A 19,041-nucleotide genomic window follows, 5' to 3' on the forward strand; every position below is an offset into this window, starting at 1 on the left:
TGCCTGGCTGCCGGCCGCCATCTTGGCTGACAGTTAATTTGCATATACTCACTGATTAGCCAATGGGAAGGGTAGCGGTCGTACGCTAATTACCATGTTTCTCTTTTATTAGTGTAGATGATCTACTATTGTTATCTCTCCAGTTCATTTGTCACTGGAAGAAGGCTTAAATTAGGACATGCCCAGTGATTTCTTGCCTATGTTCCTTTCCTTGTGATTGGGAGAGTATGCTGTCTAAAGATTCCTCACACAGACCCTGGATGGAAAGAAAAGGGGAGAGAATGTAGGCAAAACATAAAGGACTAGTTAGGTCATGACATTGGGTTGAATTTCTCCATAGACCAGTAGGTTCTGTTTTATTTAATGGCCATAGATTGAACTGTAGTTAGTCACCTTAAAATTGTGTGCTTTCATTTAAAAAGCTTCTGAGGCTTGCAAGTGTATGCCAGTGAAAATTCATTACCACTGGTAGAGATCTCTTGGATGAGGAGGAAGGTGTTATAGACAGAGTTTCTTATTCTTAGTTTTCTGGACTTCATTTTGTTCATAGCTATGCCATGCATTCTAGTCTTCAGGAAGGTTTATACGAGTGGGACATTTCTTAGAGGTTTCAGTTAATGAGAAATTTAACAATTGAACAATTAAATAAGTATTTTAGAGACCCAGGCTGGAATAGTATGACCAGAACATGATCAGGCTATATTCTCTACTTGGGAGTTTTTAAAATTATCAAGTCCCATTAAGTTAGAATGTCTGGAATGTGGGGCCTGGGCATTGGGGGTTTTAAAAAGTTTCCACGTGCCCGGCCAGTGTGGCTCAGTGATTGAGAGTCGACCCAAGAACCAAGAGGTCCCAGTCAGGGCACATGCCTGGGGTTGTGAGATTGATCCCCAGTAGGATGTGTGTAGGAGGCAGCTCTCTCATCCATGTTTCTCTCTATCCCTCTCCCTTCCTCTCTCTCTAAAAATCAGTAAAAACATAAAAAAATTTCCGTGTGATTTTAATGCTATTTAGAGTAGAGAATGATTGTTCTTTTCTATTTTCACTTTTCTCCCAGTAAATATTTTATGAATTCTATGCACATGACACTTCTTGTTTTTTGTTATTCATAACCCAGCACAGATGAAAACGTAGAAACTCCCACCAAGTGACATGGCCATTTTGCCTGTCAGCATCACTGGTAAACTTTTTTACATAGACTAATCTTCATAGGATTAAATAGGGATTGTGTTTCTGTCTACTTTTCTATTCCTGGAGCTAAATATGAATATAAGATTAGTATCACATTAGTAAAAAGTCACTGGGAAGAGAAAAATTGTATTTTATAAGTGTGATCCCATTTCACAGATGTTATGATTTGTTTGAAGTAACCTGATCTCATTTTCATGTGGTGGCATTTCTCATCAAAACAAAGACCTTAATTAATAAATATCCCAGAATGATGAATAACATTGGTAATTGTTCTTTTCTGCTGTAGGAAATGTGTTAGGTTGTTGTCAACAAATTACAGATAGTTGTAACTTCTATGAATTTAAAGTATTTAAGCTAAGATAGAGAAAAAGGAATTACCTAAAGCAAGAAGAGTAATGTTTTCTTCCACAAACTCACTTTGTTTGGAATCTTTTAAATATGTTATCTTATCTATCCCTACTTTCCAGGTGAGATTCAAGAGATACATGGGTTTTCTCTAGATTTTGCAACTAGTAAGTGGTGAATTGGGATTTGATTACAGATCTGTTTGTCTCCCCTCCTCCCAATATTACATTGCCTTCTTACCCCTAGAAAACCTGGGAATTTAGATAGATAGGTGGTATTTAAAATCATTTTTATGTGTTTCTTTTTATCTATGATATGATTTAGCCTTTTTCTCCCCCTTAGGATAATACCCTTCAAGCTGCATGGCCCTCAGCTGATGACTCCACCACCAGCAGTATTTCACTACTTGATTTCAGCTCTGGTTCTCCCTCAGCCACTGGCAGGGAACTCTGGTTGGCAAGACCTTTGGGTGATTTAGTGTCTACACCCAAACTAGACTTTCCCTCGAAGGTGGGCCTCCATTCTTCCCCAGAGGTTTTAGAGGTTAGCAGCTTGACTCTTCATTCTGTCACCCCAGCAGTGCTGCTGACTGGCTTGCCTGTGGCTTCTGAGGAAAGGACTTCTGGATCTTACTTATTAGAAGAGGGTAAGAAATTCTACTTCCTGTTCATATTTCTTTACTTTATTGTATAGATGACAAGGGTTTTGAGGAGAGGAAGAGACTGGGGTTAATAGAAAAGTAGGTTAGGAGGAAGTGTCTTGGGAAAATTGTGTGAGAAAGGGAACAATTAGACTTAATTGTTTGGACTGGAAATGAACTTGGTAGGCTGGGGTAGGGATCAATTAATAGATATTTTGAAAGTCCCATTAAAATATATAATTAAATTACTATTAGATAACTACTTTACTTATTTAAATATTGGAGTGGTAAACAAAGAGCATCAAAGAAGATTATCCCAGTAGCTTTTAATAGGATTAATTGTAGGGGCCAGGTATAGAGATTTTTAGCTTGCATTAGGCTTTATTTGGGAGGGAAAACCTGAACTAAGGAAGTTATAGCAGAGATTAAGGAATGAAAATCAAGTAGATTATTTAGATGTTATGAAGGAAAGGAGAAATCAATGTGACTCACGCATGGAGTATACTTGAGAAAGAGGAAGATAACAAAGTTGTAAACAATGAGTCCAGGATTATGAACATTAAGTGAACCTGAAAGATGATGGACAATAAACATAACAAGGAAATAGAAATTTAAAGATAAACACAATTTCCTGGGGAATTCTCTCCCTAAGTTTTCACTAGACTCAGTGTTTATTGTTAACATGGTTATCAGTAGTTTTTTATTTTCATGGAGTAAAAAAAAAATCAAGTGTTTAAAGATGAATTATTTCAATAGCCTATATCTTGTTGTTCTCAAGGAAGGTATATTCATGAGTGATTGTACCACACCACAAAAACATAATCATATTGTCTTGTTGTTTGCTGGATCTAGCAAAGTACTAGTAAAAGTCAGTAACTGTCCTTACTAATCTAATGGAAAGAAACAGGAAGCTGGTTTTATTAGGAGTACTGGGAATATATTTTAGTAACACTGTAGATTAATTAATGGAAAACTTTATTTTTAGGATTAACCAAAGTCGAAGGGTCAGAAGATTCTTTTTCAGGTGATCCCTTGCCCTCAACTCATCCCTTAACTCATCCTGTACCAGAAGAAACAATACCATCTAAGGAAGATTCTGTGGTGTCTTTGACATCCTCACAATTTCTGGTCTCCTCTGTCACATTAGATCCCCTTGCTCAGGAAGTATCTACACCTTCTGGCTTGGACCCTTCAGCCTCCAAAGTTAAAGACCAATTAGAAGTGAGCACTTTGATGCCAGACACATCCATGGAAAAAGAGTTCACATTTGAGAGTGGCTTAGATTCAGGGTCTGGGGAAAAGGTGAGTGGGATTACTTGGCCATGGAGCGATACTTCATTAGAGAAGAGTATTGAACCACTGACCAAATCATGGCTGGAAGATGAGGATTCACTTTTGCCAATTGAGAGTGTAGATGAGAAACTAGTTGTAGGTGACAAAATAGTTTCCACAGACCGAAGTATTGAGCACTCAAAATATGGGCATTTTGATAGATCCACACACTTTTCAGAGGAAGAGCCCCTTGAGGGACCTACTGTGCCCTTCTCTGCAGAGACCACAACTCAATCTGCACCTCTAATTCTCTCAGAGGTACCTGACATTGATTATTACTCAGTTACCCATGCACCTCCTCTACTGACATCTACAGCAATCTCCGATTCTACTGATAAACCAGATCAAGTAGAACCATTTCTAAAGGAGGATATGGAACAAACTACAGAGCCATCCAATCGTAAACAGTTTGATAGCAAGATTTCAACACTGAAGCCAGATATGCAATCTTTGTGGACCATATTGCCAGAATCAGATGTAGTCTGGGAAAAAACTTCTTCCCTAGGAAAATTGTCTGGAGACACATTGGCAAGTGCACCGGAGAGTATTGACAAGCTCTGGTTGAAAGCTTCCATGACACAGTCTACCGAATTGCCTCCAACCACAAGCCCCACCCTGCTGGAGGATGAAGTAATTATGGGTGTACAGGATATTTCATTAGAACTGGACCGGATAGGCACAGATTACTATCAGCCTGAGCTAATCCCAGAAGAAAATGGCAGGGTTGGTAGTTATGTGGAAATCTCTACAAATGTTCACTCTACAGAGATGGCTATTGTGGCTCACCCCACAAAAAGAGGTGACTCAAATCATACCCAGACCACAGGAGCATTGCTGGTTTTCTTCAGCCTTCGAGTGACTAACATGATGTTTTCAGAAGATCTGTTTAATAAAAACTCTTTGGAGTATAAAGCCCTGGAGCAAAGATTCTTAGAATTGGTAAGCATAAAAAGTGAACTATGGGCATTAGTGAGTAGTCATGTATGAACCCACCCCTTTCTCCTCAGCACATAAGATCTGAGCCAAGGAGAGTGTGGTCTGCTGTAGACACTCATTTTTTTTTTTAATCAACTACAAATAATGTCATGGCCTAGAGTTGTTAGGAAAGTAATAAGACAGGTGGATATGACTGTGGCATGAGGGTGATGTAATAGCTTAGATACTGAATATTGTATTCATGAATTCTGGGACTGAAACAAGTTTAAGATTTTTTTTCACAGTTTATTGTGAGACCAATGTTTTGTGGGTACCTATGACACCTTCACTGTTGGGATACTTTAGTAACAGAGAAAATAAACTCTCTGGTATCTAAAACTGTCTGTGAGTTCCATGCGGTTCCAAAATAGTACTATTAAAATCTCATGACTCTCAAATAATTCACAATTGACATTCTTTTTCCTTAAAGTGTTTTTCATTTACAGTTTATATTCATATTATTTTATATTAGTTTCAAGTGTACAGCATAGTGGCTAGATAATTATATACTTTACAAAGTGTTGCCCCTAATATTTTCAGTATGCAACTGGAACCGTACATATTTATTACAATATTATTGACTATACTAGAGGCCCGGTGCACAAAATTCCTGCACAGGTAAGGTCCCTAGGCCTGGTCAGTGATCAGGGCCAATTGGGGCCTTCAGGCTGCTGGCTGAGGCCTTCCTTCTGGCTGCCAGCCGGGGCCTCCCTTCATTCCGAGCTGCCCCCTGGTTGTCAGCGCATGTCATAGTGAGTGATCGAACTCCCGGTCTCCCAGTCAAACTCCCGAGGGGACATTTTGCATATTAGCCTTTTATATATATAGATAGGGGCCCAGTGCATGAATTCATGCATGGGCGGGGTCCCTAGGCCTGGCTGGTGATCAGGGCCCATTGGGGCCATCTCACCAAGTCCCGATCAAGGCCGGCCGGCCTGGGGGAGGGACTGCGGGAGGTTGGCCAGCCATGGGAGGTTGGCTGTGGGAGCACACTGACCACCAGGGGGAAGCTCCTGCATTGAGCGTCTACCCCCTGGTGGTCAGTGCATGTCATAGCTACCAGCCAGTCGTCTGGTCATCTGGTTGTAACAGTCACTTAGGCTTTTTGTATATAGATTTCCTATGCTGTACTTTACATCTCCATGACTATTACCATTTGCAACAGCATGGGTGGACCTTGAGGGAATTATGCTAAGTGAAATAAGTCAGAGAAAGACAAATAGTATATGATTTCACTTATATGTGGAATCTAAAGAACAAAATCAATGAGCAGACAGAATAGAAACACACTCATAGATACAGAGAGCATACTGATGGTTGTGTGTAGGGGAGAACTAGGTGAAAAAGGGATTGAGAAGTATAGATTGGTAGTTACAATTGATACTTTTGTTGATGAACAGTTTAAATAAATAGCATGCAATTTGGAAAGGGGGAGGGGTTCATCCTTGTTTCAGTTTTTTTTTGTATGTGTTGAGAAAAATGCAAAACCTTGTCAATAAACTGATCATTTTTCATGTATTGCAGCTGGTTCCCTATCTCCAGTCAAATCTCACAGGGTTCCAGAATTTAGAAATCTTGAACTTCAGAAATGGCAGTATTGTGGTGAACAGCAGAATGAAGTTCTCCAAGTCTGTCCCACCTAATGTCAACAATGCTGTATACATGATTCTGGAAGACTTTTGCACCACTGCCTACCAAACCATGAACTTGGCTATTGATAAATACTCCCTTGACGTGGAATCAGGTGATGATATTGATTACTCTGCTGATTTCTTAGTGGAATCCAGTAATTATTCTTTTTTTTAAAAAAAATATTTTATTGATTTTTTTACAGAGAGGAAGGGAGAGGGATAGAGAGTTAGAAACATCGATGAGAGAGAAACATCGATCAGCTGCCTCCTGCACACGCCCTACTGGGGATGTGCCCGCAACCAAGGCACATGCCCTTGACTGGAATCGAACCTGGGACCCTTGAGTCCGCAGACCGATGCTCTATCCACTGAGCCAAACCAGTTAGGGCCAGTAATTATTCTTATGTATTTTCTTCTACACCGAGTCAAGGTGAATTCAACACTTGTAGGTAAAAGAGTATCATGTCAGGCAAATTTTCCCCATCTTGATAATTAGTACATCATCTCTTCCAAGGACATCAGTATCGTTCTCTTTTCAAAAGGGTGGTCCACATATGTTATCTTTACTTATTTACCTCCCGTTTCCTTTTCTACTCTATCTGGCTCTCTCTTTTACCTTTCCACTGGGTCTGTTTTTGCTACATCTCTATTTGCCAAGCCAGGTAGTTTTGGACTCCCTTTCTTCTATATAATTTTCCCAAGTTGTTTTATCCATTTCCATTATTATAAGTCTAATAGAGATAAAATTTCTCTCCACATTTTTATATACAGATTAGACTTGTCTTCTGAGCTCCAGAATCAGTATCTAACTATGTACTTGTTGATCTCAAGTTGGATGTATTCAACATATATCAAATTTAAGATGTGTAAGAGTGAGATCTTGTTTTCTGTATCTCTCCACATTTCAGCTATATCCATTCCACTCAGCTTCACCATCCTGATAAATGGAAGCTGTGTCCATTCAGCTACTTAAGCCAGAAACCTGGGAAGTCGTTCTGATACCTCAGTTTCTATTACCACCATTGCCACTACTCTAGGCCAAACCATTTGAACTAGTTTCCCCACTACCTCTCTTGTTTCCTTCCTTTCTCCATTCTTCAGATAGCAGCCAGGGTGCTCTTTCTAAAAACATCAATCAGATTACTTTACTTCAAAGACTGCCTGGTTCAGTAGCTACAAGGCCTGGACCCTAACTTCTTCCCCGATATGATCCAATGAAACTTACTTCTTTGCTTACCAAGTCAAACTAGCTGGTTTTTAGTTCCTCAGATTAAAAAAAAACTTTTATTGCCTTAAAGCCTTTGTACATACTGTCTCCTTTGCTTGAACTCTTTCCCCTCTTGGCTGACTTCTGCTCACCCTTTATGCTTCAATTCAAATGTCTCTTCCTCAAGACTTTCACTGACTCACCCATAATCTAGATTGGGTCTCTCCTGTTAGTTTTTCTTGTAACATCATGTTCTTTTCCTGCTATAGAGCTTATAACTATTGTAATAATGCTAATTTATGCACATAGTTGCTTAATGGGCATTATCCTCAGTTGAGCTATCCACAAGGAATGATATTTTATCTGTTTTATTAACCATAGTGTCTTGCATATAAAAGGTACTAAAAATACTGCGAATGAATGAAATGAACCATTGTTTTTATTTGGATTTGGATGCAATGAATACTGTTGAATCCTCAGACTTTGTTCTTTTTCATCTTCCACCCACCAGAGGACAGTGGTTTTAGGTAGGAGTCAGGGGGAATACCTGAGTTCGTATTTCTCCAGTGACTTGTACTCTCAAACTGGTTTGAAAGTGAACTCTATTTTTTAACTGAGAAAGTCACATTCTTTCCTTTGAAATCCTTATTCATTGAAAGTGAGGAAAATGATTTGGCTAATCCTCCAATATTTAAATCTCTTGCTATTTGAGTTCTCTAAGGCCAGTTGCGCATTCTTTGCCATGTGGTGTAGTGGAAAAAGCAAGTAATTATAATTTGGAAGGCCTGATTTCTTTATTTGTTCTTTTGTTTTTAAATCCTCACCTGAGAATATTTTTTCCATTAATCTTTAGAGAGAGAGTGGAAGAGAGAGAGAGAGAGAGAGAGAGAGAAAGAAATAGAGGGAGAAAAAACATCGATGTGAGAGAGACACATCAACTGGCTGCCTCCTCGACTGGGGCTGTAATTGACCTGTAACTGATGTACATGCCCTTGACCAGGAATTGAACCTGCGACCCTTTGGTGCGTGGCCCAATGTTCTAACCACTGAGAAAACCGGCCAGGGCTGGAAGGCCTGATTTTTTTCCTCTGCTCTGCCATTTATCATTTGTGTGACCCTAGATGATCTATATTATCTCTTAGCTTTAGTCCCTCATATTTTAAATGGGGATAATGTTTGGGGTGATTACTTAATAAGTTATATAAATGTCTAATCACTATGTTATACACAGGAAACGAATATAATATTGTATGTCAGCTCTAATTGAAAACTTAAAAAAAATTTAAAATGGGGATAATATTAGCTGGCCTATGTATTTTATGGGGTTAGTCTAAGTATTAAAAAAATAACATATATTTGCATTTGACTAGCCATACAAATGCACGCAAGCAGATATAATTTATAAAACTTTTTGCAAAAGTCAACCCACTTTTTTAAAAAAGGGAAGTACAATAAATAAGTGCATTTATATCAATATTTTATGTAACTCACATGTGAGCTGCATGCTGAGTCATTCAGGTTTATAAGGTCACCTTTTTCTTTAATATTCAAATGAACTGGCATTAGCCCCTCCCATGTGCAGTGTAAAACCTGCATCCGTGTCCCTCCCACCCCCAATATCTCTAGGAATGAGCAGGGATGAAATATCTCTTAATCACCTCCAGCTCTGAGTTCCTTTTGCTGAATTCCCAATCCTTGTGGTTGTTCTTTATGAAAACCCAATACAGATCATAGTTCCATTTTTTACTTTTCCAAGGCACCTCTATAAGGTAGTTGATTCTATCAGATATTTCCTTTGCTATGAGGGTGACAGAGAAGGCTTTATCATACCACCACAGGTGGTTTAAAATATTGTTGGGCCTAAGTATCCTAAACTTCCTCAGCAACCCTTTCAAAGTCATTTCTTATTGGCCAACTTTTTGGACCAAGCCAGCTACCATGCTATTCTGGCTGTCTTTCTACACCGTTTCCATATTTTCTTCATTCTTATTTTTCTGGACCCATCAATTCCTCTCTTAGCCTGTCCCTGGTAAACTAGACATAATTCATTTTATAATTTAGATCCTTGTCTCTTATCCCAAATTAAGCTCCAGGTCTATCTTTGTTTCCCCCTGAAGTCATTAAGGTGCTCTTAAACAGAGGGCCATGTATTCTGGGCATCCACCTTTAACCTACACAGAGGACTGGAAAAAGACTGTAAAGCTACAGTCTTTTATTTACATGATTAAAATATTAGTCTTAGTCCCTCTTCTTGGTCTAGGGCAAAAGGAAGCAACATTTATTTTTTCCCTCTTCCTATTTTCCTTCCACCAGACATTCAAATATACCCATGGAATGATCACAGTATTTTAGAATTTTAAAATAGAATTTCCCTACTACCTGTATATTTTTAGTTAAAGGTCTTCAGATTAAAATATTATTTAATCTCAAGATTGGCTAGAGATAAGATTGACGTGTCTCTTGTCTAACTTCTTTGCACAAAAACTCTTGAACTTCCATCAACATAGGAAGCCATGCAATATTATCCTTCCCCTTCTCTAAACACACTGCTAGGCCAGGATTATATTGTTTTCTGGGTACAAAGTCACAATATGTATACTAGACTAAGACTGTGAGGACAGGAAATACACAATGGAACCCTGCTGCATGGGCCCCTTGTAGAAACTGCCCATCTAACAGCACTTTTGTATGCTTTCCTTGTTATATGAGCATCTCATCAGTGTTCCCCTGTATGAGTTTCCTAGGGCTGCTGTAACAAAAGAACACAAACAGGATGGCTTACCAAAACAGAGATTTATTCTCTCATAGTTCTGAAAGATAGAAATCTAAAACTAAGGTGTTTCTGGGCCATGATCCCTCTGAAGGGTTTAGGAAAGATTCTTAGGATGAATCTGAATTTTTTTGTGGTTTTGGTGGTGATGGTGTAGTTTAATGCTTCAGGAAAGGGGTTGTCCCATGGTACTTTGGACAATAAGACTTAGTGGAGGAGCTTCATGTACTCCAACTCCTGTGTTTTGCCTTTTCTAGTATTTTTTTTTCTGGTTTGTTTGATGTTTTAGGTGATGAAGCCAACCCTTGCAAGTTTCAGGCATGCAATGAATTTTCCGAGTGTTTGGTCAATCCCTGGAGTGGAGAAGCAGAGTGCAGATGCTACCCTGGGTACCTGAGTGTGGAAGAACTGCCTTGTCAGAGTCTCTGTGACCTTCAGCCTGACTTCTGCTTCAATGATGGGAAGTGTGACATTATGCCCGGACATGGGGCCATTTGTAGGTATGGCGTAGCTAGGAATTTTAACTTCACGAGGTTGTAGATACTTCCTCTGAAGAAAAAGGATCTACACCTATGATTTTAGGATAATCTCAGCAATATTTGTTATAGAAGTTATATCTAAACAATAGATTGGTACTATTTAGTGTTCATGTGAAGACTGAGTGAGTTAAAAGGCCTGAATTATAGTTCAAATGGTTATTCTATTTAGTGTCCCACTGAGAGTCCTGGGAGTATTTGGGGGTCTGTGTTGTGGTTCTTAGAGGGGATGGTAAGGCAATTGCCACTTAAATTAGGTTTCAGCATAAGAGCAACATTTAATAATGTACCTGAAAGTGAAAACAAAGGAGTTTTATTCTATTTGGATTCTGTTTTGAATGGCTCTGGGCTGCTCTTGGTCCTACCAAGTATTCAGAGAAAAATAAAAATAAATATTTAAAGTCTTTGAAGTCATGACAAATATATTTTATTTAAGTACCTGAGATCCATTTTTTAAAGGTAGAACCATGAAAATGCAGCAGATGAGCAGATACAGGTACCCTGACTGTCCTTTCCTGCCCATTCCCCTAAAACAAAGTAGAGCAAATCAACCTCCCACCACACACCACAGGCACATGGTGTAAAAAGAGAGAGTGCTGAGAATAAATGATAGGACAATTTGTGGATGTGAAAATGGTCAAATGTTGGCATAATGCCACAAACAGAGGAAATAGGTAGAAATGATTCAGATTCTTCTATGTGGAAAAGTGTAATGTTTAGCTAGGAAACTAGGGGGAAAGGTAGTCCCTTGATATCCAGAGAAATTAGTATTATGGAAAAGCAGTGATTTCCTTGCTGCTGTGGGATTTGAAGACATTTTTGCACAGGCCTGTGGCTTTGGGGTTTGGAGGGACTTAAATCGTACGATCATTGAACCTGCATATTTACCTTTTTACTGAAGCTTCCTGTGGCCAGTATTTATTTCTTTACCTTTCCCAGGTCCCACTGAAGCTTCTGCTGTTCATTATTACTTTCAGCAAAGTGATTCCACTTTGACACTCGGTCACTTCTCATTACAGGTGCCGGGTGGGTGAGAACTGGTGGTACCGAGGGGAGCACTGTGAGGAGTTTGTGTCTGAGCCCTTGGTGATAGGCATCACCATCGCCGCCGTGGTTGGACTTCTCCTCGTCTCTTCTGCTGTTGTCATCTTCCTCATCAAGACTCTTCAAGCTCAGAATGCTCAGAGAGAAAGAGAGAGGCCCTTTAGGTAAATAAAGAAAACTGCTCTTGGGTGAAGAAAATGTTCCGCTTATTCATTCATTTAGTACTGACTATGTGCCAAATATCAAATAAGGATCTGGGGTGCAAGGGAGAAAGCTCTAAGTTGAATGAAAACATGGGCTCTGTCCTCCAAGGGTGTCAAATTGGAAATAAACAGAAGCTGCAGAATGAGTAAGATGCGAAGGGATCTGGATGAGGCATGAGTTAGTTTTGCCTGGGGGAGAGAGTCTTAGAAGTTGAAAGATGGTTGTGATATTGAGCTGGACGGAAGAGTAGCTAACTATGGTGGGTGGGTGGGCACTTTCTAGCTAGTTGAATGAGCATGAGCAAAGTTAGGAAGGCATGAGTGAATCTCAAGGAACACTGAAGGAATGGCCACATTGAGCATGGCCAAATGCCTGTTTTGTGGTTGGGGAGAGGTTGGAAGGGTGATGGAGATAAGGTGAGATCCTTGTATGAAGACCAGATCAGTTAGTTTGTTACCTTTGGCTCATTATGGTTCTGAATCTAGATTAGAATCTAAAAAGAAATGACATCTGATTTTCTTTTAGTAAAATGTAGCTTCATTAATGTAGAAAATATAATCTGTTTTACTTGTTAGACTAGCAATCCAAGGACCCTTTGGGTTGTTATCCTATATCAGTGATGGCGAACCTTTTGAGCTCAGCGTGTCAGCATTTTGAAAAACCCTAACTTAACTCTGGTGTCGTGTCACATATAGAAATTTTTTGATAGTTGCAACCATAGTAAAACAAAGATTTATATTTTTGATATTTATTTTATATATTTAAATGCCATTTAACAAAGAAAAATCAACCAAAAAAATGAGTTTGCGTGTCACCTCGTGGCGGGGGCCAAGGCAGAGGCAGTTAGGGGTGATCAGGCAGGCAGGCAGAGTGGTTAGGAATGATTAGGCAGGCAGGCGAGTGGTTAGGAGTGATCAGGCAGGCAGGCAACGTGGTTAGGGGCGATCAGGCAGGTAGGTGAGCAGTTAGGGGCAATCAGGCAGGCAGACAGTTAGTAGTGGTTAGGAGCCAGCGGTCCTGGATTGTGAGAGGGATGTCTGACTGCCGGTTTAGGCCCGATCCCTGCTCGGGCCTAAATCAGCAGTCGGACATCCCCCAAGGGGTCTTGGATTGTGAGAGGGTGCAGGCCGGGCTGAGGGACCCACTCCCCTGTGCAGGAATTTTGTGCACTGGGCCTCTAGTGTGATAATAATCAGTGGTTGTACTTTGCTTTTGTGTTTCCATTGTCTATAAGAGTTACTGGTTTAGGTCTAGGTTACCTTCCCTCACCCTCAGCTTGCTAAGGAGGCACCTCTCCTAGGTTCTTAGAGCACCCAGGACATACTTCCATCGTTGTTTTTATGCTTTTTATTGAGTCTGACTTTTCATTAGACTGTAATCTCATTCCAATCAATTCTTTATCATTACTCTCTAGAACTGTCTTAGGCACATAATCAATGCTCAGTAAATATTTGTAGACCTGAATTGAACCTGAGGCCCAATACTCCCATATTTATATTTTTATCAGATTTTCTGTGTGCTACACATTGATTTTTTATTTGTCTACTCTGGGAATGATGGCGCCGTATGCATTCCATGAAATACTATCTATTGGCAGGCTTGGTTCCCCATCAGCATTTATTGAGTGCCAGGCCCTGTGGGGCAAATAAAGATGAATGAGACATGGAACAATTCCCCATGGCACTTGCCATATAGTTGAGGAGATAATAATGACAACACCTGATAAATAATTTCTGAGATTGATCTGGGTATTTTTCACAGTCACCTCCCGCTATTTGTATCAGTTCACCTCCTTTTCTTCCCCAAGAGAAATCTTACTACAGGTAAATAGCCTTCCAAGTAGTTATACATCTGAATCTGAATGAATCCTACTTTTCTTTTCGTGGCTCCAGCAGACAGCCTGCCAGCCTTTCGTCCATTGAAGATGCCGTAAAGTATAACCCCATGTATGAAAGGCATGGGGCAGGAATGGAACAGTACAGGGGACCCTATCCTCAGGGTCCCTTCCACAGCGCAGCACGAGGAGAGGTGATTGGTGGTCTGAGCAGGGAAGAAATCAGACAAATATATGAGAACAGTGGGCTTTCCAGAGAGGTAGGAAACTGCTTTTCTGTTCTTGCTCTGCTGCTTCTGATGTGTGTGTGTGTGTGTGTGTGTGTGTGTGTGTGTGTGTGTGTACATGAGCTTCAAGAAAAGATGAGAAGTATTTCCTGATTAGTTTCTACTTCATGATATCCCCCAGTTGATGCAGTGTGCAGAGGGTATACGAATCGGAGCTATACCTTCTTCTCCACCCAGTGGTTTCTTTCTCCATTGTTAGCAATTGCTCTCTCCCTCCTCCCCACTTCCTTAGAAATATGCCGGAGTTATTCTGAGCAGTTCGTATACTATCCAAACCTTCCATTCTCTGAAAAGGCCATTCTTTCCTATAGTTCTTCCCTGGATAGCCCAGACAGCCACATTTCCTTATAAAAATTAGGACTCCTTTTAAAAGATGATTTAAGCTTTTCTAATGCGATGTATGGCCTATTTTTCTTTTCAAAAAGGAAATTCAAGAAAGAATGAGAATTTTGGAACTGTATGCCAATGATCCTGAGTTTGCAGCTTTTGTGAGAGAACATCAAATGTAAGCATTCGCAACAGCGCCCCTGCTCAGGCTCTTAACCGTTAGCCTTAGAGTAGCGCCTCCAGCGGGAACACATAGTTCCTGTTCATGTGATAACCAATGTTTGTTGAGTTCTTTAGAGTTAATACATTTCCATACAGATGACCTCATTTATTTCTCACAATGGCTTTGTAGGTTGAATGTTTCTTTATTTAAGTTTTATAAATGAGGAAAAGAAGCCTTGGAGAGCTGAAGGGACTTACTCAAGATCATAGTGACAGCAAATGGCAGAGAAAATCTAAAACAGACACTATGTGTTCTGGTCTAGAGCTTCCTGGGCTGTCATATTTTCTCTTATTACCATAGATATCACCCAGGAGTGAATGCTCTAAAATACTTTTCATAGACAGTTTCTCTGAAAAGCATTTGAGAAGCCATAAATCCTTACACTTAAGTATCTCTGTAGATACTTTTCACTATGCTTTCAATTACACAAATCTCATTAAAGTGTATCTCTTGCCTCTACCAAGTTTATCTTACATTTCATTCTATCTTTCCATTTGCTTTTCCCAGCATGTGTTTTGGGCAAGTATCTGTAGTTTTTTTCCTTCTGTTCCCCAGGATCCATAACCAGACTTAGGTTACTAAAATAAATCATCTTATAAAGAGACCATTATGGACATTAACTGAGTGTAGTGGGTGAAATTATAATTTGGCTTTTATTTTTGCTCCTAATGCTGCCCTCACAAAGATGCTTCCTCATGGATGGGTTTCCCCAGGCCAGGTGTCTTCACGTGGCTTTGAAAAGAGAAAAACTAGAGCAATTCATCCAAGTTTGTAGAAGAAATCCACAAAGGGTCAGGATGACACCCATGTCCTGACTGGGGCCCCTGTCTCCTTGCTCCAAATCCCTTTTCTCTGATAGGCAGCCCCTCACTCATGATTCCTCTCTGATAGGAAGGGACACATTGACACTTAAGGAAATTGAGGAAGATACTTTTCTAATTGCATGTGCATGATGGAGAATGCCTTTAAAAATCTCTGAGCACCTGCCTTGACCCCTAGAAGGTGCCACCAATCTTGCTGAACCCTGTTAGAACAATATTACCAGGATCTGCCTTTTAAGCTAAGATACCCACTCATCCTGGCATCTCCAGCCAGCAGATGACCCATGGCTCCATTCCAGTGGAATCTAACAGAAAGAACATGACTAACGTTTTTGTCTTCCCTAAGACTTCTCATAAGCCCCCTACAGCCACCTGCCTGAATGTGTTTCCTGAATTAAAAATGCGTCTTATCTAGGCTAAGACACCAGAAGAAAGGATTCAGGAGAGCCTAATTAAGGGGAGACAGATTGACTACATTGTTTAAATTTCTGCTGGTAAACTGTCTGGCATTAACATATAAAAATCCATGTAACAGAAGATTTAAAAAAGGTCATAGTGAAACAAAAGGAAGTTCACACAGACACTTTTATCTTAAGAGGGATGTTCATTGAGAAGATGACATTGAAAAAAAAATATGAGGTACATAACCCATACAACATTTTCAGTTTCACTTAATCTCAGCATTTTTACCTACCAGTAGTCCAAGAAAATGTTAATGGACTTGATTTAGGATTTAGTAAAAGCATTACATGGTCTTTGTGGAGATTTAAAAACAAAACAAAACAGCAAAGTACAGGATAATTTTCCTGCAAAGAAAGAAAATACAAAGTATTGGTGATTTTAGGAACAGAGCTTGGCAATGTGTTACAGCAAAAGTGCATTTCTATGCACATTCTTGCTTTTTCAATTAATTGTGTGTTGTTGTTTTTTTCATGGCAGGGAAGAGCTTTAATCAAAACTCCGATCTTGGAACTGATTAGAAGCCTGGAGAAGAGAGAGATCGCTTGTTACTTGTATCATAAAATTAACCTGCATTTCGAACTCTGTTGGAAGAAGAGTATTTTATTAAAAAACATTCAATTTGGGCACAAAATTTTTTCCAGTTTAAAATTTTAGAATAGAGTAAGAGATGTGACAATTTTTATACGTAAGCTGCATTTAGAGAAAGTCCAAACTGTGTGGGTCTGGAGAGCATCTGGAAGAGAGCAGCGGGGCCGGGGGGTGCGTTGGCAGAGCAGTGCTGCCTATCACTGTGGCTCAGGAGACTGGGAGGACGGGAGGGTGAGACTATTCCAGGAGGAGGCAGGCTGTGTAACAAATATTGGGTAGCACGCTTGTTATTGTCAGATGGAAGGAGAAGCCTTGGAAGTAGTTTCAATATAGTTTATAGTCAGACATTTGTCTAAATAAAATATAAAGTGTTGAGAGGGGGAATCGAACTGCTGAAGAAAAGCAACCTTTTTGCTGCAGTATAGAGTGAGGCTTGTACTTTATTCTGCCAGAGTTTTGAATTTCCTGAGCATATTAATCAAGATCACATTATTGTTGTGTTAAGTATCTCAGTATCCTTTTTTTTCCAGCTGCCAAATACAATAAATATGTGTAAAGTTTAGAGGGTTCCTTTAGACTAAAGATGAATTGTGGACAGGGAGGGAATGAGGGTTGGGTCAAGGCCACAGCGCTGAGAATATATGCTTTGCTGATTGATGGGTGGACATGGGTTCTCTGACCTACTTAGGATATCTTAAGATGTCCCAGCCAAATCCTGGATCTTCTCCAGTTTCTGGTATTTTATTCCAGTTTGGTCCTGGGAGTGTGTCTGTGAGCTTCCACTCACTCCACTGCCATCTTTAATCTCCCATCAGTTTCTGGTATTTTAATTTGGGAGACAGCACTTAACTATTTCACAGGACAGGTTAGCTCATTTGGATTACTTATTTTTGTGTGTAACAACTCATGTCTAAATGAATTCCTGCCTCCACAAAACATGACAGGACTTGTTGCAATTAAATATCTTTTTTTTTACTTTATAGGTAGGAAAAGTCCACATATTATATAAATTTTACCTGAATTAGTAATTGCCCACTTTCTCTCTAGCATGTTTTTGAACAGCTCCCTTTGGACAAAGAGAGGAGAGGGCCAAATAATCATCACTATTAATATTAAATTGCATCGGCACATGAGTTATTATTGATACAGGTATTTTATGTTACAATGTCTCCATGTTTGCCAAAAACAGTCTGGAACATTTTGATTTCTTTTTGACCAGGGATAGAGTGACCATAAGATAAAATACTTGATTCACTTATTATTTTTTTCTTAACTTGATGACTGCCAATTTCACTCATTATGAGGACTCTCAAAACTAAACAAAATATCTGGGCTGAGTACATGCCACAGTAAAGCTGCTGAAAGCCTTGAAGATATGCAGGTATTTTGCAAAGTACACATGATAACAGGGTGTGTGTGTGTGTGTGTGTGTGTGTGTGTGTGTGTGTTTGTGTGTGTTTGTGTGTGAAAGCAGTTCCCTTATCTCAGTATTTCTTTTCATTCCCTATCTACATAATGAGTTCTCTATGACTGCAGCATAGGTACAGGCCATTGCTGGGACATTTTTTGCTGGGTCCATTTGAAAGGTAATTGATAAATGTTAATGACATTTGTCACTACTAAACGCTTAATTTTATTTGTAAAACTTATGAAGGTTTCTGTTTAGCTTTAAAAAGTTTCCCCTAAACTTATCTGTGGAATGTCAGCTTGCCATCAGAGTGCGAGGTGGACGTGAAGGGAGATTAGAGCCGGACACCACGGGCAGCACGTAGGAGAGGCAGAGCCCGAGCTGAGGAGGGCCGCTGTCTCCCGCAGGCCAGGCAGGAAGTGGGCACTGGAGAATCTGACAGGTCTCTGCCTCTGATTTTCTGTTGTGTGACCTTTTCATGTGCGAGCAAATTACTTAGCTCTCCATGAATATCTGTCCCACCCCTATGACATGGAAGAATAAAGGAAGCCCTAACCTCCCAGGGAGAGACTGGAGGTGCGCACAGTCCAGGAATGAAGCCTGGTGCCCCGCCTTCGCTGTAGCTGAACCGCAGGCGGGCTGATCGGAGAAGCAGCTTTCACGCCGGAGAGCCACTGAGGTTCAAAGTGAAGGGTAAAGCGGCTCTCAGTCTGACAGGTCAGATGACCCAGAAAGAGTTTTTACCTTAAGTACAGTGGGTACACAATGTTACATTAGTCATACTAGTTTTAGGTCTACAATATAGCGATTTGACATTTTTAATTCCAGTAATCATCTGTCTCCGTGTAGACTTATCACAATGTTACCTACTGCATTCCCTTCAGCAGGCATTATGCTCAGGGAAATAAGTCAGACAGAGAAAGACAAATATCAGATGGTTTCACTTATATGTAGAGTCTAAAAAAATCCCACAAATGAACAAACAAACAAAATTTAAAAACCCAGTTTCATAGAAAGAGAGCTTCTTTTTAAAACAGCAACTCCCAAGGTAATTTAATGGCATGAAGTCATTTAAAAGTATGAGGCTAAACTCCTTCTTTAGGCTGTGTGACTGAGGAATAAAATGTTCTGATTATTAGAACATTCTCATTGACCTAGCAATATAACATTCAGTAAGACCATCACCTTATTTGAAAACAGTAAAATACAAGTTAGC

At 39.9% G+C, this 19,041-nt stretch overlaps 1 protein-coding gene across 5 annotated transcripts in view; it reads left to right on the plus strand.

Moving 5' to 3' along the window:
• IMPG2 (interphotoreceptor matrix proteoglycan 2) overlaps positions 1–18,797 on the plus strand; it is an 80,060-nt gene extending 61,263 nt beyond the window's left edge. For 4 of the 5 annotated variants that reach the window (XM_014528300.1, XM_014528301.1, XM_014528302.1 and 1 more), the window contains 8 exons: positions 1,879–2,182; positions 3,162–4,447; positions 6,008–6,227; positions 10,381–10,591; positions 11,647–11,835; positions 13,768–13,969; positions 14,422–14,501; positions 16,307–18,797. In XM_014528300.1, coding sequence (XP_014383786.1) covers positions 1,879–2,182; positions 3,162–4,447; positions 6,008–6,227; positions 10,381–10,591; positions 11,647–11,835; positions 13,768–13,969; positions 14,422–14,501; positions 16,307–16,319 — 2,505 coding nt within the window. In that variant the 3' untranslated portion in view covers positions 16,320–18,797. The remainder of the gene's footprint in view (positions 1–1,878; positions 2,183–3,161; positions 4,448–6,007; positions 6,228–10,380; positions 10,592–11,646; positions 11,836–13,767; positions 13,970–14,421; positions 14,502–16,306) is intronic. The other variant, XM_014528304.1, reaches the window with a different exon arrangement.
• Positions 18,798–19,041: the final 244 nt, after the last annotated feature.

The sequence above is a fragment of the Myotis brandtii genome, unplaced genomic scaffold (genome assembly GCF_000412655.1).
Source record: "Myotis brandtii unplaced genomic scaffold, ASM41265v1 scaffold63, whole genome shotgun sequence".
Classification (NCBI taxonomy): domain Eukaryota; kingdom Metazoa; phylum Chordata; class Mammalia; order Chiroptera; family Vespertilionidae; genus Myotis; species Myotis brandtii.